This window comes from Sprattus sprattus (genome assembly GCF_963457725.1).
Source record: "Sprattus sprattus genome assembly, chromosome: 2".
Classification (NCBI taxonomy): Eukaryota; Metazoa; Chordata; class Actinopteri; order Clupeiformes; family Clupeidae; genus Sprattus; species Sprattus sprattus.
Window position 1 is genome coordinate 65176034 of NC_137921.1, and position 27046 is coordinate 65203079.

The 27046-nt window shown below is 46.5% G+C and overlaps 1 protein-coding gene across 1 annotated transcript in view; it reads left to right on the top strand.

Moving 5' to 3' along the window:
• The window catches only part of kif26aa (kinesin family member 26Aa), a gene marked incomplete at its 5' end in the record, with an annotated part of 85571 nt that extends 59065 nt beyond the window's left edge, over positions 1-26506 (top strand). The window contains 12 exons of the mRNA XM_080860601.1: positions 2019-2217; positions 8811-9026; positions 10797-10890; positions 12523-12788; positions 13522-13705; positions 15964-16123; positions 16824-16986; positions 17807-20936; positions 21638-21831; positions 22769-22789; positions 23519-23669; positions 26283-26506. Of these exons, the coding sequence (XP_080716727.1) occupies positions 2019-2217; positions 8811-9026; positions 10797-10890; positions 12523-12788; positions 13522-13705; positions 15964-16123; positions 16824-16986; positions 17807-20936; positions 21638-21831; positions 22769-22789; positions 23519-23669; positions 26283-26464 (4960 nt within the window). The 3' untranslated portion in view covers positions 26465-26506. The remainder of the gene's footprint in view (positions 1-2018; positions 2218-8810; positions 9027-10796; positions 10891-12522; positions 12789-13521; positions 13706-15963; positions 16124-16823; positions 16987-17806; positions 20937-21637; positions 21832-22768; positions 22790-23518; positions 23670-26282) is intronic.
• Positions 26507-27046: the final 540 nt, after the last annotated feature.

The following is a 27046-nucleotide window of genomic DNA, read 5'->3' on the forward strand; positions in this document are numbered from 1 at the left end:
GAAAGAGTGAGAGAAAGAGAGAGAGAGACTGAGAGAGAAGCATGTCCATCAGTGCCCCACGAGGATCATAAGTGTCATATTGAGAGAGGAAAAAGCGAGTGAGACACGGTTAGATGGAGACAGGGCGGAGGTGTGGAGAGGGAGGGAGGGGTGTGAGAGGTGTAGTGAGCAACAGAGCAACTCTCTGAGTGGCCAACTGCACTCACCAGGTTCACAAGTGAGAAAGAGAGGCAGCAGTGAGAGAGAGCGAGAGAGCGAGAGAGAGAGGAATAGAGAGAGAGAGAGAGAGAGAGAGAGAGAGAGAGGAATGAAGGTAGAGTGAACAAGTGAGAGAGATAGCATTGGAGGGAAAGAGAAGAGAGTGAATGAGAGAGAGAGAGAGAGAGAGAGAGAGAGAGAGAGATATGGGAAGGAGAGAGATAGAGAGGGCAGGATTTGAGGGGAGCGTATCCGTCCGTGGCTTGAGAGGCAGCGGCTCGGAACAGCTGTCTCCCCCCCGATGGCTCCAGTGGAGGGGGGCGCAGCTGCAGAGGCTCCCTGTGCAAACTCCACTCTCAGCACGGCGTGACCAACAAGGGCAGATGAGGACTCGTTCATCTGTTTCGCCCTCACCTGCATGAGTCACAGCATACTAATGTGGGTGTGTGCATGCGTTTGTGTGTGCTTGTGTGTGTGTGTGTGTGTGTGTGTATGCTTGTGAGTGTGTGTAAGAGTGAGTGAGAGAGTGAGAGAGAGAGAGAGTGAGAGGGAAATGTTCATAGGTGTGTGTGTGTGTGTGTGTGTGCTTATGTATGTGTGTATCTGTATGTGTGAAGGGGGGTTGTACATAAGTTCGGTACTCGTATCGCTTTTATAGATGTGTGTTTTCAAAGAGCAGATATGGATCCTGCTGGGGCTCCTCAGTGTTGCTCTGTGTAGGATTGGGACTGTGAATCAGTACACACACACACACACACACACACACACACACACACACACACACACACACACACACACAAACACACACACACACTGTGTCAGTGCGTTATCACACATGAGCTGAGGCCTGTCCTGCTCACATGATGATGATGATGATGATGATGATGATAATGGCTGTGCTGTGACAGCTCCATTTTATTAAAAAATGATAAGCACCTCTAGTGCTCTCTGGCACTTGAATGAAATGAACGTCGCGCTGCCTTCACGGTGTATACGTGAGCAATGCAAAATGTGCCCTTGTGGGCCTCGGCGGCTGCAGAATCTTGTAAATTGTGGTTTCGGGTTGTAGATGACAGAGTTGAGGAGATTATTTTGTTCCCTGAAGTGTTTGATTAATCTGCTAATCGTTCTGTCTGTCCATCCGTCAGAGTGTTTCGCTCTCTCTCCCTTTGTTCAGCGTTTTATCTGTCGTCGCCTCAGTCAGTCTGTTTCTTTTTTGTGCCACTCAGACTGTATCTGCTTGTCTGTCTGTCAGCTTCTTTGTTTGACTGTTCATATGTGTTTTTTTGTTGCTTGTCTTTCACTCCCAGCGTGGTGGCTGTGATTTGCACTGTGATGTTCTGTTGTTAATTTGCTTAGCTTTCATGTAGTGGAGTTTATGTACTATGCTGTAACATAAAAATGCCTGTCGGGGAAATTTGTCAAAGTCATACTCTACAGACAGCCGACTAAAAGACAGACAGACAGATAGACAAACAAAAATATGACATGGAGACTGACGAGAGGTAAACAGACAAAGACAGCCAGACGGACAGGCAAGCAGATGCAGCGACAGTGAGGTGAAAAGACAGACAGACTGAGCAGTGACAGACTGACAGCCAAAAAAATACAGCCATACAAGTAATCCAACAGGCAACCATTCGGGCCGTGTGATTAATGAAGACCCACATAGCCGGGGAAACCATTTACAAGACAGACTGGCAGATTGACATACAGAGAGCTGAGAGTCTGTCTGCCTCGTTGCCTGCCTGGGTTGTCTGCTCTGTCTAATTGTGCGGTCTCTCACCTGCCCCCCTCTCTCGCTCGTCTCTGTCCCACAGGGCCGCTCAGAAGCTGAACCTCTCCAAGCGGAAGAAGCCCCAGCCGCCGCCGCCCCCCTCCTCTCCGCCCGACGACCCCGACGAGCACGCCTTCTACACCGAAGGCTTCAGCGCCACCCTGCAGCTCTCTCCGCCCCCGGTGCCGCCATGCCTCCTCAGGGCAGGGTCAAAGGTCAAGGACACCCCTGGGGTGGGAAAGGTGAGATGAGGCGGGGGGGGGGGGGGGACCCTGAAAAACATTTCCAACTGCTTCAAAGGGTGTAGGGGTTTATATTCCAGTGTAGAGGTCAGTGCTTTTTTTTGCACTACAAGGCTTAATTGTGTCTGCCACTCTGATCAAAGACTGTGATGAGGGCAGAATGCTGAAATATTGTCCTCTGTAGTGGAACAGCACTGACTCTTTGGTGCAGCAACACCCTTCCCATGAATAGTGTGGTGCGTTGACTCCCTAACTGTGCCGGCATGTCTCCTTTTGGTCATTGAAATGTGATGGGGTCTCTCTCTAAGGGCTGCAATTGAGGAGGAGTGTATTGAAGTATTTCATTTTAATGATGCATTCAAGTGCATGGCTTAAAGCCTAAGTAGGTTTGAGAAAGGGCATGGCGTATCTGTCTGCTGTGGGTTTTAAATATCAAGTGTGAAGTATTACATGCAAGAGCATTCCAAGGATACCCTCTTTACCACTCTGCAATGCGCCTGTCAGTCTTGGAGGATGGGAACTGCACAGCAGCGCATGCCTCCTCTCATATATGTTATATTAAGCACATGGATCTTAACATTGCTTGCTGCTAGCAAGGTTAGCAAAACTCAAAACACTGAAGGACATGTCAATACAACTTGCATAGTGTGCAGTTTCCCAGGGACCCTGTTTATGAGGTCCAGACCAGGGGAGGCTGGAAGGACATTAGGTGCAAATAGGTCAGTGCACAGCAGTATGCTGTTTTAACTGCACTTCACTTCACAGTTGTGTCTTGCATGCAATACTTGTATACTTCACCACATTTGTTTGGATTTCAAATGTGTTTTTTCTTGCTTCATTGGATGCTGACTGATAACAGTGACGAAAGGTTCCGTTGAGCAAAAGTAAAAGCACTGTGGTTATGGTTTGGTTTTTTGCTTAATCCATTCACTGGACCAGCTGATTTGACTTACTCCTGCTTAATGGTTTTAGAGTTGCCCCTAATGAAGCAAATCCAGCTGACTGGGGCCCAGCAGCTCTCTGGGGAACCCTTCTCCTCTCCGAACCCGGAATACTCTCCTCCGCAAGTGTGCCGTTCCCTGGGAGTGTGTGTGCAGCTATACACTTCCCAGACGAGGTGGAATCCGGTGGAGAATGACCGACATGACTCAATGCCTGTGGAATCCTGCCCGTGCCCACATGGGTTCTCACAGCGGCAGCAGCTTGTTTGGATCTGCTGAGAGACCGTGCGGCGTCAATGCCCTCATTGAATTTAGCAGGGGCCGTCTATAGCGGGGCATTATCGCCCAATGTGTGTGTGATGCCGGCTCCGCTCTGAAGGAGTCTTTGATAGCGGTTGTTCTGATTCCCAGGCTGATGGGATTCCAAGAGGCCCTTGGCCCGTATGCCAGCCAGCATTCCTCCCTGGGCTGAGTGGTAGTCCGTGGGAGTGGGAGGAAAAAAAGTTGTTTGAAAACTGGGAGTTGTGCTGGTCATGGACATCACAGGGAATATTCGAGAGTTGGAATGGGATCCATCATGGAGGGATTGCAAACTGAGGGCTGTTGTGGGTGTAATACAATGAGTGCTGATTATTAGCTAATCACTAAAGAACTTACACTACACATTGACGCTCTCTGCAATTAGCCCTGATGAAATACGTTCTTCAAAAGGTGTTAAATCCAGACTGAATAGACACCCTGTGTCACGGTCCTGATGACTTTGGCCCAGGCCTGGCCCAGTTTAGGCCTGGTCAAGTTTAGGCCTGGTCCAGCTTAGGCCTGGCCCAGTTTAGGCCTGGTCCAGTTTAGGCCTGGCCCAGTTTAGGCCTGGTCCAGTTTAGGCCTGGTCCAGTTTAGGCCTGGTTCTGGCATCGCCAAATTCATACTATACTCCTCTGCAACAATACAAAATGGTGTTACTTGCACTTCCATATTGAGATTTATTTCTCTACAGTTTCAGATCTCATTGAGCACACTTTAGTTTGGTTGGTTGCACCCTGGAGTTCATCACCCCATTATTATATTGGAGCTGTGGGGTCTGGTGGAAAAAAAATGACAAAGTCAGCGGCACTGTACCCTTTCCAACCAAACAACACACACAAAAATTGTCTCATGGACTCTCTTGCTACCACTTGTTTACAGCCAAGCCTTCAATTTGCTTTATTACTTTAGAGTTTCAATCATTATTCAGCTTATTTAAGTTTTTAGCTTTGCACTCTTGAGTCCAACAAACAAAAGCAGCTAAGATCATTACGGCGGTGTTGTTTTGGTGAAAAATCGATTCATCTGAGCCCAGAGTAGCTTTACGAGGGGAACTAACGTTACATAATTACACGTCGTTTATTGTTGCCTCGTCATCTTCCTGTGTTTACCATCGCATGAAGCACTTGAGCTTTATTTGTTTCGCTTTTGGTGTCATTTGGCTGAGCATCAAATGAGTGAGTAGTAGTTTAGAGTTCAGTGTCAAATCCCTGACCAGGCAACGCTGTTTGTTGGAGATTATACCGCTTGAAGAGATTATGCTAAAGTGGATTAGGTACCCTCCTGATTTAGCAATCCCCCCCACAACTCCCCTCCCAGACTGTGGAGTTCATTGACAGGCGTGCGTGTGATTGGCGAAGGAGGTGAGGTGTCCTTAAGTCACCACTATGTCACATGACTTGGGGTCAGACTCCTGGTGAAAAGCACCTCGCTGGCAATTGTGTGATGTGGCACACACGTGCCTGACCGGTTATTCCGCTCAAGTTAGCTGATCCCTTTTTGCTTATGCAGCATGGGGTCTGGGCTCTCGAGAACAATGTGGCCTTTCATCGTTGAATGGTTTGAGTGTTTGAAATACTACTGTTTGCTGCAGACTTGGCTGGTCCAATGTCTGACCCTAAGAGGAGCATTTGGCACCATTTCAGTAGTATGGCTAGACTGCTTTTAGATTGAACTTGCAAATGGTTGTGGTAACGTGCCAATGGACTGAACTTGCCTTCACCTGCTTTGTTTTTGATGACTTAAGATGACTTGATGACTTAAAACACTTTCATGTGACAAGGGACATAATCTCCATAATGTGATCGCTGTGGTTAAAAAAAAAAACAGGGGGTTGGGTTAAAAAAACAGAGTTGGCCTTAAAACAGAATTGAGGTTTTTTTGTTGTTGGCAAACACCTCACGCAAACATTGCTCACAACCCCAAAAGAGACATGACAGGCACAAATCAAGCACAGTCAAGCACACGCTAGTCATTCAGTAAGATTACATTGAGCGCTTGCAGCTGCAGGGCGCTAATGAGGCTTTACACTGTGGAGGCAGATGGATGTAAAACAGAGCCTAATTAGCTCCAGTGAGTGTCAGCACATCAGCAGCACAAAATGGAGCTGTGTGGAGAGGCACATGAGCCTGGAAGGACCCACTCTAGGTAGAGGAGAAAAGAAAGAGAGAATAAAGGAAAATGGGCAAAAGAGAGTAATTTCAGGTGAGGAATGGACAGCAACTGGAGCAGAAGAAAAGAGAGAGGAGTGGAAGAGAGATTGGAGAGTGAGAGGATCTGAAGCCTGAAAGAAAGGAAAGAGTTGTTTCATGGTGGATGTGTCTGCAAAGCAAGTTCCTAAACCTTAGGATTGGTTTATTATTGAGCCTTGAGTAGAACACGCTTGTGTATTGCAGGATATGCTGCTATGGTAACATGGGACTGGACCCTGTCTACAAAAGGGGAATCAGTCAGGTTTAATTGGCAAAACAGTGTGCTACTTGTCCAGTAGCTCTTTCCATCTTCAGTCACGAGTACCGGAAATTGCAACTGGATGTTGTAGGATGCAGCATTTCAACAGTATCAGAACATTAATTACGATTTTGATGGCTTACTACCCTTCAATCATCACGATGGTCTCCCTTTTGTGTGGCGCCAGCGTTTGAAGAATAATCTAGAACTTGCCCTTCCTTTTCCATCAGTGAGTCAAAGTCAGACAGGAAATTAGGTTCGCTGTGGCCCCTGCATCTCATCTCTGCTTGTCAGACGACCAGCCCCCCCTGCCGTCCACAGGGCTCCTCATTGTTAGTAACTGCATTGGTTTTATCTACACCACCAGGGCAATAAAACTTGCAGGCTCTCTGTTGTTGCGCTTTGCTGGAGTCTTCCCCAGTGGCTATAAAAGCTGAAATAGCGAACAGGGAATGTCTGGGCACGTGAACGCCGCCTCAAAGCACACTGGAAGTAAATTGAGCCTCTAAATCAGGCGGGCAGGATGTGGTGCATCAGCTTCCTGCCAATCCAGTGAGTTTGTTCAGGTGCGGTTTGTTTTTTAAGCCTTTCGTGGCCACTGATGAGGAAATTATGCCCTATATATATATATATATATATATATATATATATATATACTGCATCTGGAGCAGTGTGCTGTAAAATAAGCATGAATATGAACTCTGAGTATCACTGTCTTCAAAGGGCTTGTGCCTATTGGGACCCAGTGTTCAATAGTATGTAGAGTAGTTTTGAAGTCATCCGCGGCGGTTGTTTTCCCCTGTCAGATCTTTGTTGAGTGTAATGGAGGGTGGCACAGTAAGTGAACCGAACCGGACGGGGATGCCGATCCTGCTTAGCTGGTACTGTGCATGAAAGGAAGCAGAGAAATCAGTGAAGAGCTCTTGAAAGAAAACTGTAGAAAAGTAGGTTTTTCTTCTTGCATGAGGCTCCTGCTGTGTAGACATGCTTTCTTCCGAGACCTAATTAAATACGGGTCAATGGAACAGGAAGTATTAGCTACAGTTGTTTTAATGGTTCCAGCCCTTCCCTTACAGTCCCAATGTACGGCTTCCTCTCTCCCTGATCCCTAATCCAGACATGTTCCTGTGTGCAGATTAACTCATGCGTCACAGTACAGACAAAATACAAACACTACCCGTCCTCTTCCCAAATACACCACCACCTGTACGTGGTTAAGGATACAGGACTTTTTGATTAAAACTCACTGTCTCTTGAAGAGGAAGGGCAAAGATTAAATGTCACTCCCCTTATTAAAAAGACTTCCTCCATTTTTAAACATTCAAAGGATTTTTGTAAAACAAGTGCATCTTTGAACTGGTAATTTAGTAGGAATTGGTGAGTACCCCATTCAGTAAAAGCCTTCTTTGTCTCATCTGGGATGTGCTAGACAGCTTAGGCAGACCCCCAGAGATCCTTCCAGCACATTACCTCATCGCTGGCCCAGCGCCAGGTCACTAGATGGATTTATCCGTGCTCCAAAGGTGTGCTGCCTATGAAACCAGATTACACATTAGGGTACAGCTCAAGTTTTTTAGCCGTGTGTTGTCAATGTCCTGCACTCCATTAATTTCCAAATGAGCCGTATTCAGCGTTTAAAGAGGCCGTTAACATTTAGCAGATCACTCCAGTTGTTATTTAGTTCAAGTGGCGATGCTGCTGCGCTTTCATCCTCATTCCCCTTATCAGGTTGGCTTTTGAATGGGAATTTATTGAAGCTGGTATTTACAGTGTGCATAATTCTAATTATATGAAAGGTCTAAACCGTTTGCGAGAGGATTCATTGGGAACTATGGGCTGGAGCCTCCGTTTAATGATGGGAAGTGTAATTACATCTTTCCATTTTGAGGTTGCATTTATTGCACTACAAAGCGTTGAATTCAGCTGTGGCCGTGCAGCAGTGGATGGGAGGTGTTTGGGTCAGCATGCAAACAGTTATATCGTTCATGAAAGCACCGGTGCCAGAACTGACTTTGAGTTTTTCTCAATGTCCTCCTTCAACACAAAGTGCAGATTCAGCTGATTTGCGATAGACTGCTGAAAAACAAAGAACCCTAAGAAGGCGAGAAAAAAGAGGGAAAAAGAACTCTTGAGAATAAGACCTGTCAAGAATGGAGTGGGTAGTGTTTAGCCAGCTGTATACCCTTACACCCGCTATTGTTTGCCACATCAAATCCATCCAAACAAAAACTCCCCTCCACGTTCCTGCCCAGTAAAGATCTGGCAGTTCCACTTGGCCGTGGCCATGAGAGGCTCTTGAATGTCTGTCAGATCCAGCCTTAAGTGTCAGTTGGATCGCCGGGAGGCTGACGCCATCAGTGTGCTGGTGTTTGACTGGAGAGATATTCCTGGGTGCCGGTGAAGGAGGAGTGGCTGAGAATCTGAGGCAACGACTCTCCTGCCGCCAAGTTGTATGTCATCCAAACACCACTGTGTGTGTTGCGTGTGTGTTTGTGTGTGTGTGTGTGTGTGTGTGTGTGTGTGTGTGTGAGGAGGGGTGTTAATCCTCGAATCCCTGGCAGGACAGCTGAAGGACGTTAGTGTGGCATGCTGGCGCTCAGTGCCACTCCCTCACGTTTATGCTGCCACAGTAGGGTCACCTGGGTCAGTGCCATGGCAACGGTAAGCCTACAGTGCTGATGGTGGAACGCCTTTGTGGATCACTAATTAGTGTACACTCTAGGGTCTCTGTGTGTCTCCAGCTGTTGTTCCAACACTCCAAAGGTTGTTTGTTCGAGCCTTGTCGGGGTTTTGAAAAAAAAGGTTTGAAGTTGATGTTTGAAAAACCCCATGGATTCCGTACACCCAAGTTTCAACATTAAATTTGACTTAACGTCTTTGTTTTGTTGTTTTGCCTGGCAGGTCAAGGTGATGGTACGGATGTGTCCCATGCCAGGTTCCCGTGACACGTCGGAGTCCATGTCCTTCCTGAAGGTGGACGGTCACAAGAAGCAGCTGACTCTCCTGGAGCCGTCCCCCAGCACCCCCTCAACATCCTCTGCCACGGCGCAGAGACGCTCGGCCGCCGCCCCAAAGATGTTCGCCTTCGACGCCATTTTCACCCAGGATGCCTCCCAAGTGAGTATAGTGAGGGGGGCGCGTTGTTTTAATTTCGACCCAGGGGACAGGGGGTTGGAACCACCCTACGGAAGAAAAATCTGTTCACACTGTGGGTTTGGCGAATCACAAATATATAACCAAAGTACAAAAAACATTGAGAGAAGGTTCTGAAGATGTGTTTTGTTGTATGTCACCTCAAAACCAAGAAACACAAAGCTCATACATACATTTCTGCGGTGAGGGAGAAAGAAAGTCATATTTTAAATAACATCAAAATGCCAATAAGTCCAAAGTAAACAACAGCAGGTCAGTGATTGATTGATTGATTGATTAGTTTATTGACAACACATCAGCTTTTTCCTTTACAGGAGCACTGTTCTTCCTGTGGTCAAACAAAACATATATTCTTTTTACATTTTTCTCAGGTCAGTGTCAGTGTAATACCCGCAACAATGGACCACAGGAGGTTGATGGCAGGGGGTGTGTTGATATTTGGGTAGGGGGTAGATCTCGGAGATGCGGGGGAGGGGTGCCCTCTCCCATTCTTAGAAATCAGGGGGCAACATTTGCTAGGCCTGCAAATTATTTGAATTCCATCACCTCCCGGAATATGTATACTATCTCACAACAGGGAATGGGGCGGGGCAACTCCGTGCTCTAAACAGAGATCAAAGTATTCCTGGGGGGCGCGAGTGTGAGAGGGGAGCTATGAGTGTATACATGGGGGGTATGGGGGTGTGTGTGTGTGTGTGGCTCTATCGTGCTAAACCATCAGACGGATCAGTTGCGCGCAAAGGTGGTGGGAAGAGGCGCTAACAGCAGATTGAGCCCCCCCCCCCCCCCGTGTTCCTCTTCCTTTCGCACGCCATGGGGGTTGGCAAAGGTGCGGGGTGGCATCGGAGGTGAGGGGGGGTTTCCTGTTGTACATCAGCAGCCCTGATGATCAATGAGAGCGGAGCACGCTGCACAACAGACGGAAGCCTTTGAAGAGGCAGACATCAGAGCTGGAGGTCGTACTGCAAGTCTGTCAAAACATTCACACATGTAACACTTGCATGCACGCACACACACACACACACACACACACACTGTCACACACACACACACACACACACACACACACACACTGTCACACACACACACACACACACACACACACACACACACACACACACACACAAACACACACACACACACACGCGCATACACACACACACACACATACCTGAGGCGAGATGCCAGAGTTTGAAAACTTTATTACGGAAACGGCACAGATTCCCTTCTCTCCTCCACTGTAAGAGTAGAGCTTGCGACAGGTGGAGTTCTGTTGCAAGCTGTGGTAACACCCTGACAGCCCCAAGGGTGTGATCTATAATGAATATGTTTTCAAGTTACAAGAAGCTGGTTAGAGGCCTTCTTATGTGGGACAAACTCGGGGGAGGGTGTGCGCCGTGGGAGAAGGAACTGAAAATAAAAAGCAGAAGAAATGTAATGGCTGAAGACATACTGCTCAATTTAAAGAACGTCTCTACGACAACATTTCATACGGTATCATGTGACGCAAAATGAGCAAAACCCCTGACCTCCATTCTCTTCTCTCCCACCCATTCTTGTGTTACCCTTAAGCACTGGCATCGCTCAGTCTTTGAAGGCCACTCTCTCCTCTGAGAACTGGTGTATGAAGCTTATGGGCTATATTCTGCTTTATATATAAATATATATTAGTGGCCAATGATTGGTCAAACTGTGTTGCTACCATTGGCTGAAGTTCTTTCCTTGTGTTTCCAGGCGGAGGTCTGCTCAGGGACTGTTGCGGAGGTCATCCAGTCAGTGGTCAACGGGGCAGACGGCTGCATCTTCTGTTTCGGCCACGCCAACCTCGGTCAGCACCACTTCTTCTCTAGCTTGACGCCTACACTGGGGTTTATCATAGGACTGGTTGATAATGTAGTAGTTTTGGACATCACACTTGGCATCACTTTGCTTCACAATTTTTAGTCCTGGTTTGGTATGACTTTGGCTATACGAAAGTCAACATTGGGTACAACACTACATTTTATGGGGGATTACAAAATATACTATATATATGTGACTTGCGTGCATGCTGCACAAGTGACTGTGCAGTCCCACAGAGTTCAGAGTACAGTATCATGAAGTCAACTCCCTCGTGACTTTGGCTCAGATTCTGTAACCGCCACTGCCCAAAACCATTTCTGTCGGAGAAGTGTAGGGCAGTAACAATCTCCCCTGATGTGGAAAATTATGAATTACACACACTCTGGGCATTCTTTGAGTGCGTGTGGCCATCGGTCGGAGAGAGAGAGAAAAGCATGGCCGCCATTTTCAAAATCCAATTTTAACCCCTACTGAACACACATCATGGCAAGCTTGCATGCCTCCACCAGTTCTTCTCCATTTTAATTAACTCCTCCATTGTCTGCCGAACCCCTTCAAAAAAGTACAAAGCTCTTTTTGCGGAATTCATTTTAGGAAACATCACAATGACTGACAATGGCTAGGGGGAGGCAGGCGGGGGAGGCCCCCTTTTTTTTCAACTGATTCTGAAGCCCTCTCTGAAACGGTCCCAGAGTGTTTCTCTACGAGGGGGAAACTGTAGCTGCGAGCACTCTCTCATCCCACTGTACGAGACTGCTTAATCAGCCATGGCTGCACGCTGAATGTAAAGTAGGCTAGGATCATTTTTACACACGGGGTGTTTGTTAAGCATGCAGCATTCCCCACATTTTTATTCCGGCCTTTGGCTCAACCCCCCGCTAAGAAGGTTAGCGTACTCCCTGCTGGGAGGCTAAGGTCACGTGTGTTCAGTTGGGTTTGGGCATCAGTTTCACTGTCATACAGTACAGAAATACCTCTGTAATTTAGTTTATCTGCACAGGATTACTGATGCAGCTTGGCTATGGCAGAGTTGAAACACTACTTATATGGTTCCATTGTTATCCTCTGGTAGTATCATAGAGGGATAGTAATATTGGGTTAGGTTTTATTTGGATAGGCTGCCTACAGAGACTTTCAGATGGTTTGTTGAAATCTGAGTATAGTCTTCCTAATTGTCCCCTAAACCAAACCCATCCCTTAACCATACATTGTAGGTTTTGTATGTTTATAATATGAGAACCTGTAGATAGTCTATAGGGGGCCTTTTCAAATAATGTGTGGCCTAATATTGTTCATCTGTAAGGTTAAGAGCACCTTAGTTCTTTCATTTTGAGTTTGAGTTATACAATTTTGATTCTTAATAATGCTGTTGTCCACAGACATGCACATTTATGTTATGTATGTGTCTGTGGGTGGATGAATGTGTTAAAAACTGTGCAGGGACGACTGACAGATTTGTTTGTGTTTTTGCTTGTGTGTGTGTATATATTGTATATATAGGATCTGCACTGTTGCTGTTGCTGATTGTTGTTGGTGGTGCATATGGTTACCTGGGAGTGCCTGTTTAGTGTGTCCATCTGCATTACCACTTACCCTTCCCTGACCCAATCCCCCACAGGCAAGACATTCACCATGATTGGGCAGGACAGCTCGACCCAGAGTCTGGGTGTGGCGCCTTGTGCAATCTCCTGGCTCTTCAAGCTGATTGAGGAGCGTCGGGAGAAGGCTGGCGCCCGCTTCTCTGTCCGCGTGTCGGCCGTGGAGATATGTGGCCGAGACGAGGCCCTCACAGACCTGCTGTCCGACCTCTCATCAGGCACCACCGCACAGGACAGCCAATCCCCGGGGGTGTACCTGCGAGAGGACCCCGTTAGCGGATCACAGGTAATACCCTAGGTCACTATGAAAATGGAAGGTTGCGTCTGTTATGTCTTCATTATTAGCGTTGGCTTGGAGGAGGGGTGACATTGATCGTTTGCCCATCTCTCTCCCAGGTCTTTCCTCCCTTTGTTAATCGAGCGAGAGCTTCCTCTCTCTATACAGTGACTTCATCATCTGACCTATTTCTTCTTCCCTCCTCACCTCTCTCTTCCTCCCCCACTCCTGTTAACATTTCTCTTAAGGATGTCACCTTGGAGACCTGTCTCTCAGAGCCAGAAATGTGTCCAATTATCAGATTCTTACAATAAGGATGTCTTCTTATTCAATGTCCCCCATGTTTGTCTTTATCACACTCAGCCAATCCGCCTTCTTCCCTTTGTACTGCTTGGCTGCATGGTTCACATTCTCACTGCCATAAATTTCTCCCTCTCTCTCTCTCTCTCTCTCTCTCTCTCTCTCTCTCTCCCTCTCTCTCTCTCTCTCTCTCTCTCTTTGTCTCTCTCTCTCTCTCCCTTTCCTCCTCTCTCCCTTTCTCTCTCTCTCTCTCTCTCTCTCCCTTTCATCCTCTCTCTCTCTCTCTCTATCCCTCTCTCTCTCTCTCTCTCTCTCTCTCTCTATCTCTCTATCTCTCTCTCTCTCTCTCTCTATCCCTCTCTCTCTCTCTCTCTCTCTCTCTCTCTATCCCTCTCTCTCTCTCTCTCTCTCTCCCTCTCTCTCTCTCTCTCTCTCTCTCTAGCTCCAGAATCAGAGTGAGTTGAGAGCGTCCACAGCGGAGAGGGCAGCATTCTACCTGGACGCGGCCCTCGCCGCTCGGAGCACCAGTCGGCCAGACTGTGAGGAAGAGGAGCGCAGGAACTCCCACATGCTCTTCACCTTGCACGTCTACCAGTACCGCATGGAGAAGAGTGCCAAAGGAGGAAGTGAGTGAGTGTGTCTGTGTCTGTGTGTGTGTGTGTCTGTGTGTGTGTGTCTGTGTGTGTGTGTGCGTCTCTTGGGTCTGTGTGTGAGTGTATTTTGGATTTGAAGGGCTCACGTGGCTGTCATGTTTTAAATATCTGTGGTTGTATTTCAAAATTGAGTGTGTTTCCTCTTGTAGAAGCATACTGTATGTGTGTGTGTGTGTGTGTGTGTGTGTGTGTGTGTGTATTTGTGTGTTTGTGTGTGTATGTGTGTGTGTATTTCGGGGTAGGGGAATGTGTCTTTGCAATTATGTTCCTGAGTGTGTGATGATGATGATGATGATGATGATGATGGTGATGGTGATAGTGATAATACTTTATGGTGATAAGGATAATACTTTATAGTCTGGCACAAAAAATTAGGACAAGAAACAAAGATGCATACATGTTACCTAACATTTACCATAACAAAAGACCTTTCCCTTCAGCATACATTTGATTTGGCCTTAAATGCCACATTTAATTTTAGGATTTAATGGTGCACGAAAGAGTGCTTCAGTCTAACCTTATTAAATGTTGACCTCTTGGTCCTCTGGTTTGATGGTAACATTTTGTATTCACTATTCAGGACATGGTTGGGGTCAGAGACAAGGTTACTGTACTGTACTGTGTTACTGTAAAGAAAAGGCTGGTTTGGTTGTATTTGTGTCTATGTTTGTGCCTTTGTGCCGGCGAGCTTATTTATACATGCCCGTCTGGGTGAGTGTATGAGATGTGTGGGCGGTGTTACTCGGAGAGCATGTTGTCATTTGTGAAACAGCTTGGGGAGGTTAGCGCAGTTGCTCATCACTGCATCTCCATCACTGGCTTAATGAGCCTTCACTCACCTCTCCAAGGTTTAATTATTGGGAGTGGGACAAGTTGTTTGGGCAAGTTCTATCTAACTGAAAGATTCATTTTTTTTTTTTAATTTATTTAGAACATTATCATTAAAGTTCGATACTAGGCACCAGACCATATTATTTTCATAGCACACTATGGGATTGGTGCTAGTGTGTCAAATCTCTCTCTTGTTTCGAGCTCAGTAGAAATGCTCTGATCTGCACAATTCAAATGAGTGCGCATGCTTTTCATCTCGCTCGCCCAGAAACATATTTTGCATGCATCATTAGTATTAGAAGAAAAGACAGTTGCAGTGGGTTGCACAATCCCGGCAGGTCTATTATCTCTCTGTCCAACTGAACATATATTAATTAGCTTCATTTGGTAGCCACTGATAGCGGGAGAATCCAGAATAACAAGCGCAGTGGGGGGAACGCCAGCACATTTTCATTAGCGCTCCTGGCCGTACCTGTCAGTGGATCTTCTCCGAGTTAGCCTGGTCATTAGTATTTCACCACTGTCTCCACTACTCTAGATGGGTGCTGGTCACAGCCAGAATACATTTCAATGCATAATGAGGGCTGGGTCCTCTCACTTGGAATGTTTATAGACCGGCGAAAATGATGAGGAGGCTACTTAGCATTCTGCTCCCATGGAGTGCTATCATTCCATAGGCTCTGTGTCTCTGAATCTTGCTGACGTGAGGTTCATTTTCAATGCTTGCTATTTAAAACAGGCGCACTGCCACTCTCCCTTATGTGAGCGCTTGACTTATTTGTGACCCGACTAACTTTCGAATGAACCCAAAACCAATTTTAATGAAAATGTGGTATTGACCCTTGTAGCCTCACTCTGGGCTGTGTAGTTTTCTGCTGTGGAACAAAACCTTGATCACAATAAATTCCTCTCTCAATAGAAAGACAAAAACTATTATTTGTGATTTGTCAAGGTAATAGTGGAAGATAAGCGTAAGACTGAGTGAATGCTACTTTAGAATAGCAACACCAACGCTAATTGTCAGTTTTAAGACCCGAGTGGATCAGTAATCCCTTAGAGCCACTCTAGAGGTTTTTGAGACGCATTTGAGTTGGACATTACTGCTGAGTTTGGGAACCGCTTTTGGGAACTAATTTGGCATTGCTCTAGTGATGTTACAAAGAAATCAGGCAGTGATTAACGGTCTCGGCCAGCCCCTGAGAGCTCTTAAGCTCTTGAAAACTTTTAAAACGTGTTTTTTTTTTTTTTTTCTTTTGGAGACCAGCCCATTTATTATCCTTGGTGGTTGTAAAGTACCAAGGTCATGGTTTTTATCTCTGAGGAAGCACAATGGCTTTCTGCTGAATGTTAATTTAGCCTCCTGTAGCGGCTTTCCTAATAAGTCTTCCCTTCCCTGGCAGTGTCGGGTGGTCGGAGCCGCCTTCACCTCCTGGACCTAGGCAGCTGTGAATCTGACCTCAGCCAGACCCGCGATGGAGGAAAGGGCCAATGTTTGTCCCTGGGCGCCCTCGGCAATGTCATCCTGGCCCTGGCAAATGGAGCCAAGCACGTACCATACAGGTGTGTGTGTTTGATGAAGCCCTTTGTGTGATAACATTGTGTGTGTGTGTGTGTGTGTTTGTATATGTGTTTGTGTGTGTGTGTGTGTGTGTGTGTGTGTGTGTGTGTGTGTGTGTGTGTGTGTGTGTGTGTGTGGGTGTGGGTGTGGAGTGTTTGATACAGTGTGCATTTTTGTTTCCCTGGCTGCTGCAACCTTGTACATGTTGCCGACTCCATTTTCAGACAGATCAATGGACCCAATTAACTGACTTGGAATAGGGAAATGGCAAGCAGTGGGAGGTTGAAGCGAATAGTTGAAGGAAGTTATTGATAGTATTTAGATTTCAGATGCAAGACAAGGCTTTGCATTGGCTTTCTGAAGGACAGACTCTAGATAGGCATCCACAAAAGACAGAGTTATTTCTTCTTACTCACTGTTTGGCTAGAGACCTCAAATCCAGCACACAAGATAACATGAAGTACTTTTATCTTTTGGACAAACCCATACAAATAATTCCTCCTAAGGATTTCTCTTACACTGTGCCAAAGGGATGAAGTAGTTTTTTTGCCATCTTGCTTGCCTACTGCGAGTATCTCCATTGCTGTAGGAGCTGGCTCCTGTGATCATGAGGGAGAGAGGATTGGGGGTTGGTTGGTTGGTTAGAGATGGCAGGGGTTGGCGTTCTGGCTAACGAAGGGGCTGTTTTGATGAATAATTCAGGGACAGCAAGCTCACCATGCTGCTAAGGGAGTCTCTGGGCAACATCAACTGCAGAACCACCATGATTGCCCACATCTCCGACTCGCCAGCCAAGTATGCCGAGACGCTCACCACTGTTCAGCTAGCCTCGCGCATACACCGCATGAGGAAGAAGAAATCCAAGGTTAGTATTTGATATCTGCAGGTGCATGTGCCAATATTTGTTATGTGTACATGTGTTTGTATGTGTGTCTTTCTGTGCCTATGTGTTGTGCATTTTGTGTGTGTCTGTAGAACTCTGAGTGGCCGGAACCTGTATGAGTGGTAGTCTGACTGGGTCTTTCAGTGTTGTTTCTATAATGCCTCTGCAGCGTCCTTTAGTGATTCAACTTTGAACTCAATTAGATCTTGTATGACTGCCCCAGATTGATTCATCGTAGGGTTAATGATAACTTACATTTCAAGCCATTCCGATTTCTAAAGTTAACATATTTTTTTCTTTCCTACGGTGCCTTGTTACAGTAATAATTCAGAGAGAAATTTTTCTCCAGTGTTCTGTGCCAGGAAATCAATGGCTACGTCCCATAGGGAGACTCTAATGTATGCATTCAGATTAGTACAGCATACATTCACCATAATAAGGGCAGATTGACGACATGTATTTATTCTTTATAGATTCAAAAAATCATTCAGAAGCGTGAGTTACCAGCCAATATATGTTAATGTCATTCATCGAAGCCCTGTCTGTGTTGCTTGCACTTTTAACCTTTGACGATATTGACATGTCATTTTTAGAGGAACTAATATGCCGTGGAATCAATTGTGCTCTGAAATCCAGCTATTGAATTAGCCTTAATGCCTTTCTATTTCTTCAGATTGCTAATGTATCCTATCCAAAAGAGAGTACTTGAGTAGAAGACCTCTGCTTATCTGGAGCATTGGAACTTCTGTAGCTTAATAGTAAGACATTAACTTAATTCTTATTTTTTTTTTCTCTAATTAAGTATGCATCTAGCTCTTCTGGAGGGGAGAGTTCTTGTGAAGAAGGGAGGATACGTCGGCCAGCTCATATTAGGCCATTCCACCCCAGGACTGTGGCCCTTGATCCAGACATGCCCTCGATGCTCTCCAGCGACCCAGATTACTCGTCCAGTAGCGAGCACTCCTGTGACACGGTCATCTATGTGGGGCCTGGCGGAGCCCAAATCTCCGACCGCGAACTCAGTGACAATGAGGGCCCACCTGCCTTCGTGCCGATCATTCCCTCCTTAAACAGGAGGCGTACAAAGGATGGTTCCATGACAGATGGGGGTCATTTAAGGTGCAACACATTTGCAGAGCTGCAGGAACGTCTGGACTTCATTGACGGCAGTGAAGGGCCACCTGCTTTCACAGGAGAGGGCAAGGCACCACAGGTTATCCCTAAGGTGAATAGTGGGATAGGCAAAGCGCCTGAGGAGACACCCCTTTCTCCTAAAACTGCTAAGAACTCTTCCCACAACACAGCGTCTACGCCCCCAGCTCCCCTCAAGCCTGAAAATGAACATTCCAGAACCTGCTCAGACAGGGCCACTTCTGAACCTGGCAAGTGTGCGACAAAAGACTCAGAACCAGTTGTCCGAGAGAAGGTCTACCTCAACAAAGGACCTTTGCCAAAACCCAGCACCTCCCCGTCCCAAACCAGGTCCTCCAGGACAACAACGGGTGGTGGTGGTGGCAGTAGTGGCCCTGTTGCACGGACACCTCCTGTGGGGATGAGTCAGCAGGCTATGAGACAGGGTGAGCACGGGGGATCTCCTGTTCTGGAAAGAGCTCACCACATGAGCCGAAGCCCCCTAGAGGTGAATCATCTAAGAGCAGCCCTCAGGGGCCGGTGTTTAGAGAGAGATGTTCTAAGAACCACACTCACCCTTCAGCAACCTGTGGAGCTGAACGGGGAGGATGAACTGGTGTTCACCGTGGTGGAAGACCTGCCCCCTGGTCTGATCCCTGATAATGGCCGACCGTCAAGTATAATCAGCTTTAACAGTGATTGCTCCCTACAGGCCTTGGCATCAGGATCACGGCCTGTTAGTATAATTAGCAGCATTAATGATGAGTTTGATGCCTACACATCCCAAATGGACGCCTCACCGGCAACCTTAGAGGCTGTAAGGCAATCACAGGAAGGCTTTTACACCTGCCATGCCGGTGGACAATCCCCTATTGGGTCTTGGCCTAGTGAGATGAGTGTGTGTGCACTTGACAGTGAGGCAGTCCACATACCAAAAGGTAGGAACATGAGGGCAGATAGCACATCCTCCATCTTAGATTCACCTGGTGCGTCACGCATGGAGCCCTTTTCTCAGAAAGGGGCCAAGAGTTCCTTGGGAGACAGCGGTATTTTCTTTTCAGAAGTGGACAGTGAGACTGCAAGCCCCTGCAAAACGCCACTGAACAAGTGCCCAGCCTCTCTTGATACTACCAAAGCATTCCTCAAAGGCCCTAAATCAACCAGAGCTAACACTCTGAACACCTCACAGTCCCCACAGATCCACCATGGCTCTCACTCCTCACTACCCAGGAAAACCAAACCTACCTCATCTGTTGCTCCGGGTCCCAGCTGCAGCCGTGACCTGCAGAGGCAAGACAGCAGATTGGAAGAAGCATGGCAGTGCGGTGTCAGTGGCCCATCAGAACCTAAACCCACAGACTCGGCATCTGCTGTTAGGTCTCCAAGAAATGTCTTGAGTAGCATTCCAACCAGAAAGCCCAATGGGAACAGCAACAGTGTTCCCCGACCACCCAAGGCGCAAGTTCCCTCCTCTGCCCAGAGGGTGGTGGACGGCTGTGAGAGACCTAGCAGCAAGAAGACTGAGACCCTCAGTAGGATGCCACAGCTTAGACGAGGAGCCACCACTCTTGGGACTGTCTCTGTGCCCCATGCTTCGTCCGACTCTAAATGGGGCCATGAAGGGCTGCAAGGGACTGGAAGCCTGAGATACTCCTCTTTAGGTAAAAAAGGAAACGGACAAAAGGCTAGTGGCCTGCCGAAGTCAGAAAGCATCTCCCCTCCTGCCCCACCCCTCCGGAAATCTAGCCTAGACCAGAGGACGAGGATTATTTTGTCTCCAAGTGCCTTGAGGTCAGGTAGTGATGCGGCCAAATCCTCACTTCCCAAAACCTCCGCCTCAGAGGAGGACTTTGATGTTAGGTTTAGAGGGGATTCTGTTAGCTACAAAACATCCAGTTTGAGGACGGCGTCCAGTCTTAAGACACGAGGGGGCAAAGGTGATACTGGGAGGTACTTTGGTAGCCTGGTGTCCCTGGAGAGATGTGATAGTCTTACTTCAGTGGCATCCAGGCCGGGACTGTCGAGAGAGAACAGTGGTGCTAGCTTAGGAAGCGCTGGTAAATCAAGTAGGATGATTCCACGTCTTGGGATAACCACTTCATCTTCAACACCTACTGCAATATCTCCACCATCCTCTGCCACCAGTGGAAGCAGACTTGGACATATCAAAGCCAGTGCCAGCTCTCGAGCTATCGGCCCCAGTGGGACCAAAGCAAAAGTGCTGTCTGCCAATAGCTCTAAGGCACTTAGTTCCTCCACCAAATCCCTTGCAACTTCAGCTGCACGTAATGTCAGCCTGCCTCCATCAGGAAAGACCCCAACGCGGTCAGTGACAGGTGCTAATGGCAAGCCTGGCAGAGGCACCATCATGGGCACGAAGCAAGCTCTTCGTGCCGCAAACAGCCGAGTTAGCGAGCTAGCCTCTGGAAGTCCCAAGAAACACTTAAAGGGCTCTGGGGACTCAGCAGATGGCAACGACGGTGCTACAAATCCCAGTGAGACACCTACCCCTGCCGCTCTGCCTTCACCCTACAGCAAGATCACAGCCCCGCGGCGGCCCCAGCGCTACAGCAGTGGGCATGGAAGCGACAACAGTAGCGTTCTTAGCGGAGAGCTTCCGCCTGCCATGGGCCGGACTGCCCTGTTCTACCACAGCGGCGGCAGCAGTGGATACGAGAGCATGATCAGGGACAGCGAGACTACGGGCAGCGCCTCCTCTGCTCATGACTCTATGAGCGAAAGCGGGGTCTCAACGTCCAGTCGAGCGAGAGCTTCTAAGTCACCTAAGAAAAGATCGAATGGTAAGATTGTATTCTCACTCTTAATAGACATTTCTGCATCAAAATATCTATGTTAAATGCGCTAACAATCCTTACAAGAAGGTTGAGAGAGGACACTTAAAATAAAAGGCCAGGTATGTCAAGTACAACTCCACTAACTTACAGAATTCCGTCCATATTTTAAAGGATCAGTTGTTGTCCTAAAATGAATGTGTCCTTTACATTAAATTAAGTTGGATCCCGATCCAAAACTATTTACAGTCCTTGCTATCATCCATTATGCATAGTGCGGTTTACAAACAGTCGGTACTTCTGAATGTTATACAGGTAGTTTGTTTTGTGCTCAACACTCAACCTCATCCCCATCGCATGTGTCCATATTTTCCTGTGAACTAAAAGTGTATCAGTACTTTCCACCAGGTACTTTTCTAGATGCATGTGTCTGGCTGCTCTAATACTCGTTTGAGGTGTCAGCCAAAGATGCTGTCTTGCCCTCAATGCATATGTAATCAGAAGCTCCAAGAGAGTTGTGGCTTTTTCGCAACAGTCCCTTTTCCCCCCTCCTGCCTGATCTACTGTGACCGTTCTGTTCTGGAGCCTTCATAAATATTTAAAAGGCAGGGCTTTTTGCAAAAACTCCAGGATATTCCTGGCACACAGTCTGTTCTATAAAGAAACGCTAGAAAGCTTTTTGACCTTCATGACTTCTTTCCTTCCTCCAGGCCTCCAGAGGCGAAGGCTGATCCCTGCACCTCTGCCGGACACATCCTCTCTGAGTCGCAAACCCGGGGCTGCGGGGCAGTGGGTGGATTTGCCCCCCCTGGGTGGCACTCTCAAGGAGCCCTTTGAGATTAAAGTGTACGAGATCGATGATGTGGAGAGGCTTCAGAAGCGCAAAGAGGGCATGGGTGCTGAGGTAAGGGCTGAGCTCAAGATTCGGACTCTGAGAAAATACAGAAAATGTGCTTTGTAATAGATATCCAAGCTAAGGGTTTTGTGGTACGTTTTATATTAAATAATAGACATTGATAAGGCGTAGAGACTTCGGACATGAATAAAGGCCATGAGACCATAAGTAAGAAAAAGTATAAGGATTCTAACTCTGAATTATGGTAAAGGGTTGTTCAAACATGGTGCCTAAGTAGAAGTTCTGTGAGGCATGGAGGTTATCAGTTAAACTGTTACTGACAATAGCTTAATTGATTTGGGTAAGACTAATAGCCCGAGTGTGCAACCCTGGCATTTGAATACTGGGTTGGGAGGACCGAGAGATCGACAGCGAGAGAGAGTGATAAAAAAAACAAAGAGAAAGAGAGGGATGAAGGTGCAAGTGATGAATGAAGGCTAGGCCTCACTATCAGAGGCCCGCCTGATCGCTCTTTATGGTGCACTACCCTCCCCACATCCACGGGTCATTAACCGTATCCACGAGTCAAACACGGTCGCCCAGCCAATTGTGTGTAGAAGTCGAGGGGAAAAGACATTAACTCAGCTGAATGGCACCGTGATTTATTTTCAATTAGGAAAAGATGATCTTCAATTCGTCTTTGAGAGCCTGGCGGTCCATGCACGAAAAATGGAGAGGAAAAAAATTAAAGTGTGTGCCTGTGTGTGTCTAAGTGTGTGTGTGTGTGTGTGTGTGTGTATTTGTGTGAGTCCTTGTGTGTGTATGTGGCCATCTCCAAGAGAGGCTTTGTGTTTGAATGAAATTGAGATAGAGGGAGAAAGAGAGAGAGAGAGGAAGTGAGCAAGAGAGAAAGACTTCATTTGTGTTTTCCTATTATCTTTGTATTAGCATACTCTTATACATTTTTCTCTCCCCCTCTCCTTCCCCACTCCTCCATATCTGACAGCCATTTCAGGATGTGGAAAAGGTACGTTGATTAGAAACGATAGTTTTGATTTGACTTGGGAAACTGCATTGAGGTATCAGAATGGGGGGGCCAAATCAATACTGACATAAAACCAGTAATGAAATTACAGTAAAAATATCCATGTGCATGGATTTAAGCATGCGGGGCTAGAGTGAGACTTTCTCCGTCCCTAGAGAGCAGCTGATGGTGGAGACCCAGGCAGTGTGTGTGTGTGTGTGTGTGTGTGTGTGTGTGTGTTTGAACCGCTCCCCAGTCAGCTGCTATCTGTGGCAGCATGCAGTGCCTGCAAACTCACAGAAAGATAGTAAACACTCCGGCATAGTCTGTACCTGTGACACTACCTGTAATCTGTCCCTCGTTGCCTTGTCCCTTGTTAATCCTCACACAAACAGTTTTTTTTCTTCCCTGAGAGATTAAGGGCGAGTGAGAGATTACCGTGGCTGCTAATTTTATTCCCTGGCTCGTCTCTAATTGATCCAGCCAGTCGGCAGAAGCTCAGTCTCTCTGTAGGTTAGCCGCCCCATGATTCAATTTGGCCTAATCCCCTACGGTTTAAATGTGTTTCCGTGTCGGGGTGGTTTGCCACAACGCACGGTGCAGACACAACGGTCAGGTACCCAGGTCTCATCCTGCTCTGTAACACCACGGGCAAGAGTACAGGAGCGCTAGTTCCTCGTTTCTCCGACCGCATTCCGCTAAAGCTCCTCTTCTGGTCTCTTGGATCTCTAGGGACTGCAGTACTTCAACGCGCGCCTCAGAATGCTGGAGAAGCGTCAGCAGCAGATCCGAGAGCTCAGGGCCAAGCATGAGAGACTGAAGAGGGAGCTGGATGACGCCAAGACTCGGCTAATGCTTGACCCCAGCAAGTGGATGGGAGAGTGTGAGTACCGATACCCTCGTACATTCACAGTGATTCAGTGATCAGAGGTTTTTATTTAATGGGAACTAAAGGACTGAGGTGAGGTGTGTTTTGAGTATGTGATGCCAAGTCGAGACTAAATGTATCTCACAGGAGATGTATAATGAATTGCAACAATTGCACTACCAGAGCAGGGGCGTCCCTCTCTACCTTCAAGAAGCTCTTGAAGACCCAACTCTTCAGAGAGCACCTCCCTTCCTAACTGGCACCTTGGCTTAACTTGCACTTAAGCAGTGACAGTCCCGCACTTTTTTTTCTATTCGTCGTTTTCTATTTCTTGAAAAAAACAAAATAAAAACAGTATTTATTGTTACACCAGGTTTTATTGCTCTTAGCTTGACTGTTCTCTCCCTTTTACATCGCTTTGGAAAAAAGCGTCTGCTAAATGACTAAATGTAAATGTAAATTGAGAAACTGGAAAGGACATATGGTTCATGAGTTTCTAAGTTAGGGATTCATTTATACTGAATTTGATGTTAGTTTGTTTGTAGAGGCTTTTGTTCCACAAATGCATTTAAAAATTCACCACAAACACAATAAAAATGGCAAACATTTGCAAAGGATCTCGGGATAGTGTTCGGACTGTATCTCAGAGTTAACACTAAGCACCATAAAACTATCATCATCTCAGTGCGTATTTCATAGTATTACAAGAATCGAAGTCTGTCAAATGTGTTGCATGTTATGTATTCTTATTGATGACTACATTAAGGTTCTTGCTCTGTGTTCTGTCTTCCGTAACATGACATGCCTGTGGAGTAAATGCTTGAAATTGAAAATATTGATCTATTTCAATTATGTTCTCCGCTCGCTTCTGTAGTCTCCATCGCAAAAATGTGTTCATTTCGGGGCCCTGCAGGGATAATTCCAGACTGTTTACCGGGTCCATTTGCACTGTATGTGAACGACCCATTTGCCTGTGTTGCTGATAGATAGACATGAGACTGTGGTAGACCTCTGATTTAGTGGAGATAAAGAGAATTATTTCAATTGTATGATCTCCAGATATCACATTTGTGTTCTTCTGAACTGCACCAATGACCTCACTGTCATTATGACCTCCTTTGCCATTCCATCCAAAAGGCATCCACATTTCAGACGTGCAATGTTTCCCCCGGGCCTCTTAAAAGGAGTCTTCCATTTGGGTTATTGGTCACTCAACGTGACTTTGGTTCAATGCGGAGCCTTAAATAAACACCCATGCTTTGTCTTTTGTGTTCCTTAAAGACCGGTTGACCCCGGACACAAGAATGATATGCTATGCCTATAGGCTATATTACAGTGGGCTTTTGAAAACAGAGGCCAAGCATATGGATGCTCCTTATTCATGTGTGAAAATTCAGATGCGTTACTGAGTCACACATGGCCCTGGTCAATGCCTCTCTTCTGTTCTGCCAGGGCCTCTTTTTGTGTTTGTGAGCGAGTGTTCCTTAACATGTTTCTGTCGTCATTCATACGACTCACATGCGGGGGAATCCAGCCATGCAATGCAACACAACACATGTACAAAAGCTCCTTTCTATGGTACAGCTCTAGAAGTGCCTCAAGCACTGGAACTGGTGTGATGCTGAACATTTCAGTGTTTCTATGGCTAGGCATTTTGGGAATTCCTTTTCATTATAACCCAGATTTGGAATATTGTTGAGAGATGGCAAAGCCCTCTGGTCCTTCACGATCAACAATAAACAGTATATTGATGGTTTTGCTTGAGGACTGATGTTTGTGTAGGCCTCGTCGTGTTGTGTTTAAACCATAGGGCTCGTTTTGGTTCGGCTTCTTTAACCGGTTGTCGAAAGATCTTCCTTGGTTGCTTGAGCTTTCAAAATCCTTTACATACAGTATATATTTATAGAAATTCTTCTATGTATTCATACACTGTATTGTGCAGAGAAGCTACAAGAGCCCGTTTTATTTTTCATGAGTGACAGGTCAATTTGAAACGTTGAATGAAACTGAATGTTTGTTCAGCCTCCCCCTTTGGCCACTGCTCGCATTTCCCTACTCACTTACGGTGCAGATCCATTCAAGGGATCTGAGCGACGCAATCAAATTCCATCGCTTTGAGTAGGCGTGGTGTAGCGTGTGGAAATAGACTGGACTAGTGATTTTTCAAACCGTCAAAGACGAGAAAAATCGCTCCTCCTTTGCATAAGTTTGAGCATGTTCGAATTTTCATCAGTCACGTCGCTCAGATCGCTGGTCTACGTCACAATGGAGCTGGCTCCCGTTGAAATGCATGGGGTCGCCCAGATCGCGTCACCCAGATCGCTTGAATGGATCTGCACCGTTAGGGATTTAACTTAGAAACAAGCCAGCATTTAACAAGCCAGTAGGATGCATGCTGCCACTGTGTTGAAGTACTGTATTTATTATTGTGGGAAGTGATGAGTCACATGACTCCTTGAGTTGCAGCTTACTCATGACAAATGGTCAATGAATCACATTCTATACAGTATTATATGATATTGACAGATGGGTCAAATACACCCTGCAGGGAACATCTGACCCTTTGGCCATTTTCTATGTTATTTTTGCTCCAGAGACTCACTCACTCTCTCTTCTCTCTTCCTTCAGTTGACGTGGATCCAGATCTAGACATGGACTCACAGGATTACCTGGAGGCTCTGGTCCAGGCTACCGGGGAACTGGAGTTCTGCGTTAACCTCTGCAAGTCACGCGTCATGATGGAGACGTGCTTCGACATCGTGGTGACCACCACAGGCGCACAAGGTGGACATCAGGAAGTGGAAGTTTGAGTAGGCGGAAGTGGAAAAAAAAAAGAAAAGAGAAGAGGAGATACAGAGAATGGTGGATGAAGAAAGATGCTTTAAAGCAAACTGGTAAAGGATATTAGAAGATAAAGAGCGGACGCAGAATGAATTGGTCAAAGCCTGAAAGAGCAGGTTGGTGAGACTGACTAACTGACTAGAGCCTGTGGCTAAGAAATGGACTGAGAAAAATGAATCATGACCGACCTAGGTTCAGTTTCCTTGAATCACCTGTGTGGACAGACGTTAAGGTGAGTCATCATCGTCACCATCATCGTCATCGTGTTTTTCACCAGGAAGTGCCTTGATCATTATTGATCCTGAGGGATAACCTTTCTTTCTGATTTGGTGCTAGTTTTGAAACCAGCTTACCTGAGCAAACCCTTATGTATTCCATTTTTTGAGAAAGTCACATAAAAAGTATTTTATATTGTATTGTAATCTACGGTGTATTTATACATGATTTTAGTTAAGAAAAACAACATAAATCAAGGGGCAGTAATATATGTATGTATATGTGTATGAATATATAAATATGTATGTTATTGCATACCCCCTCAGATCTTTGCC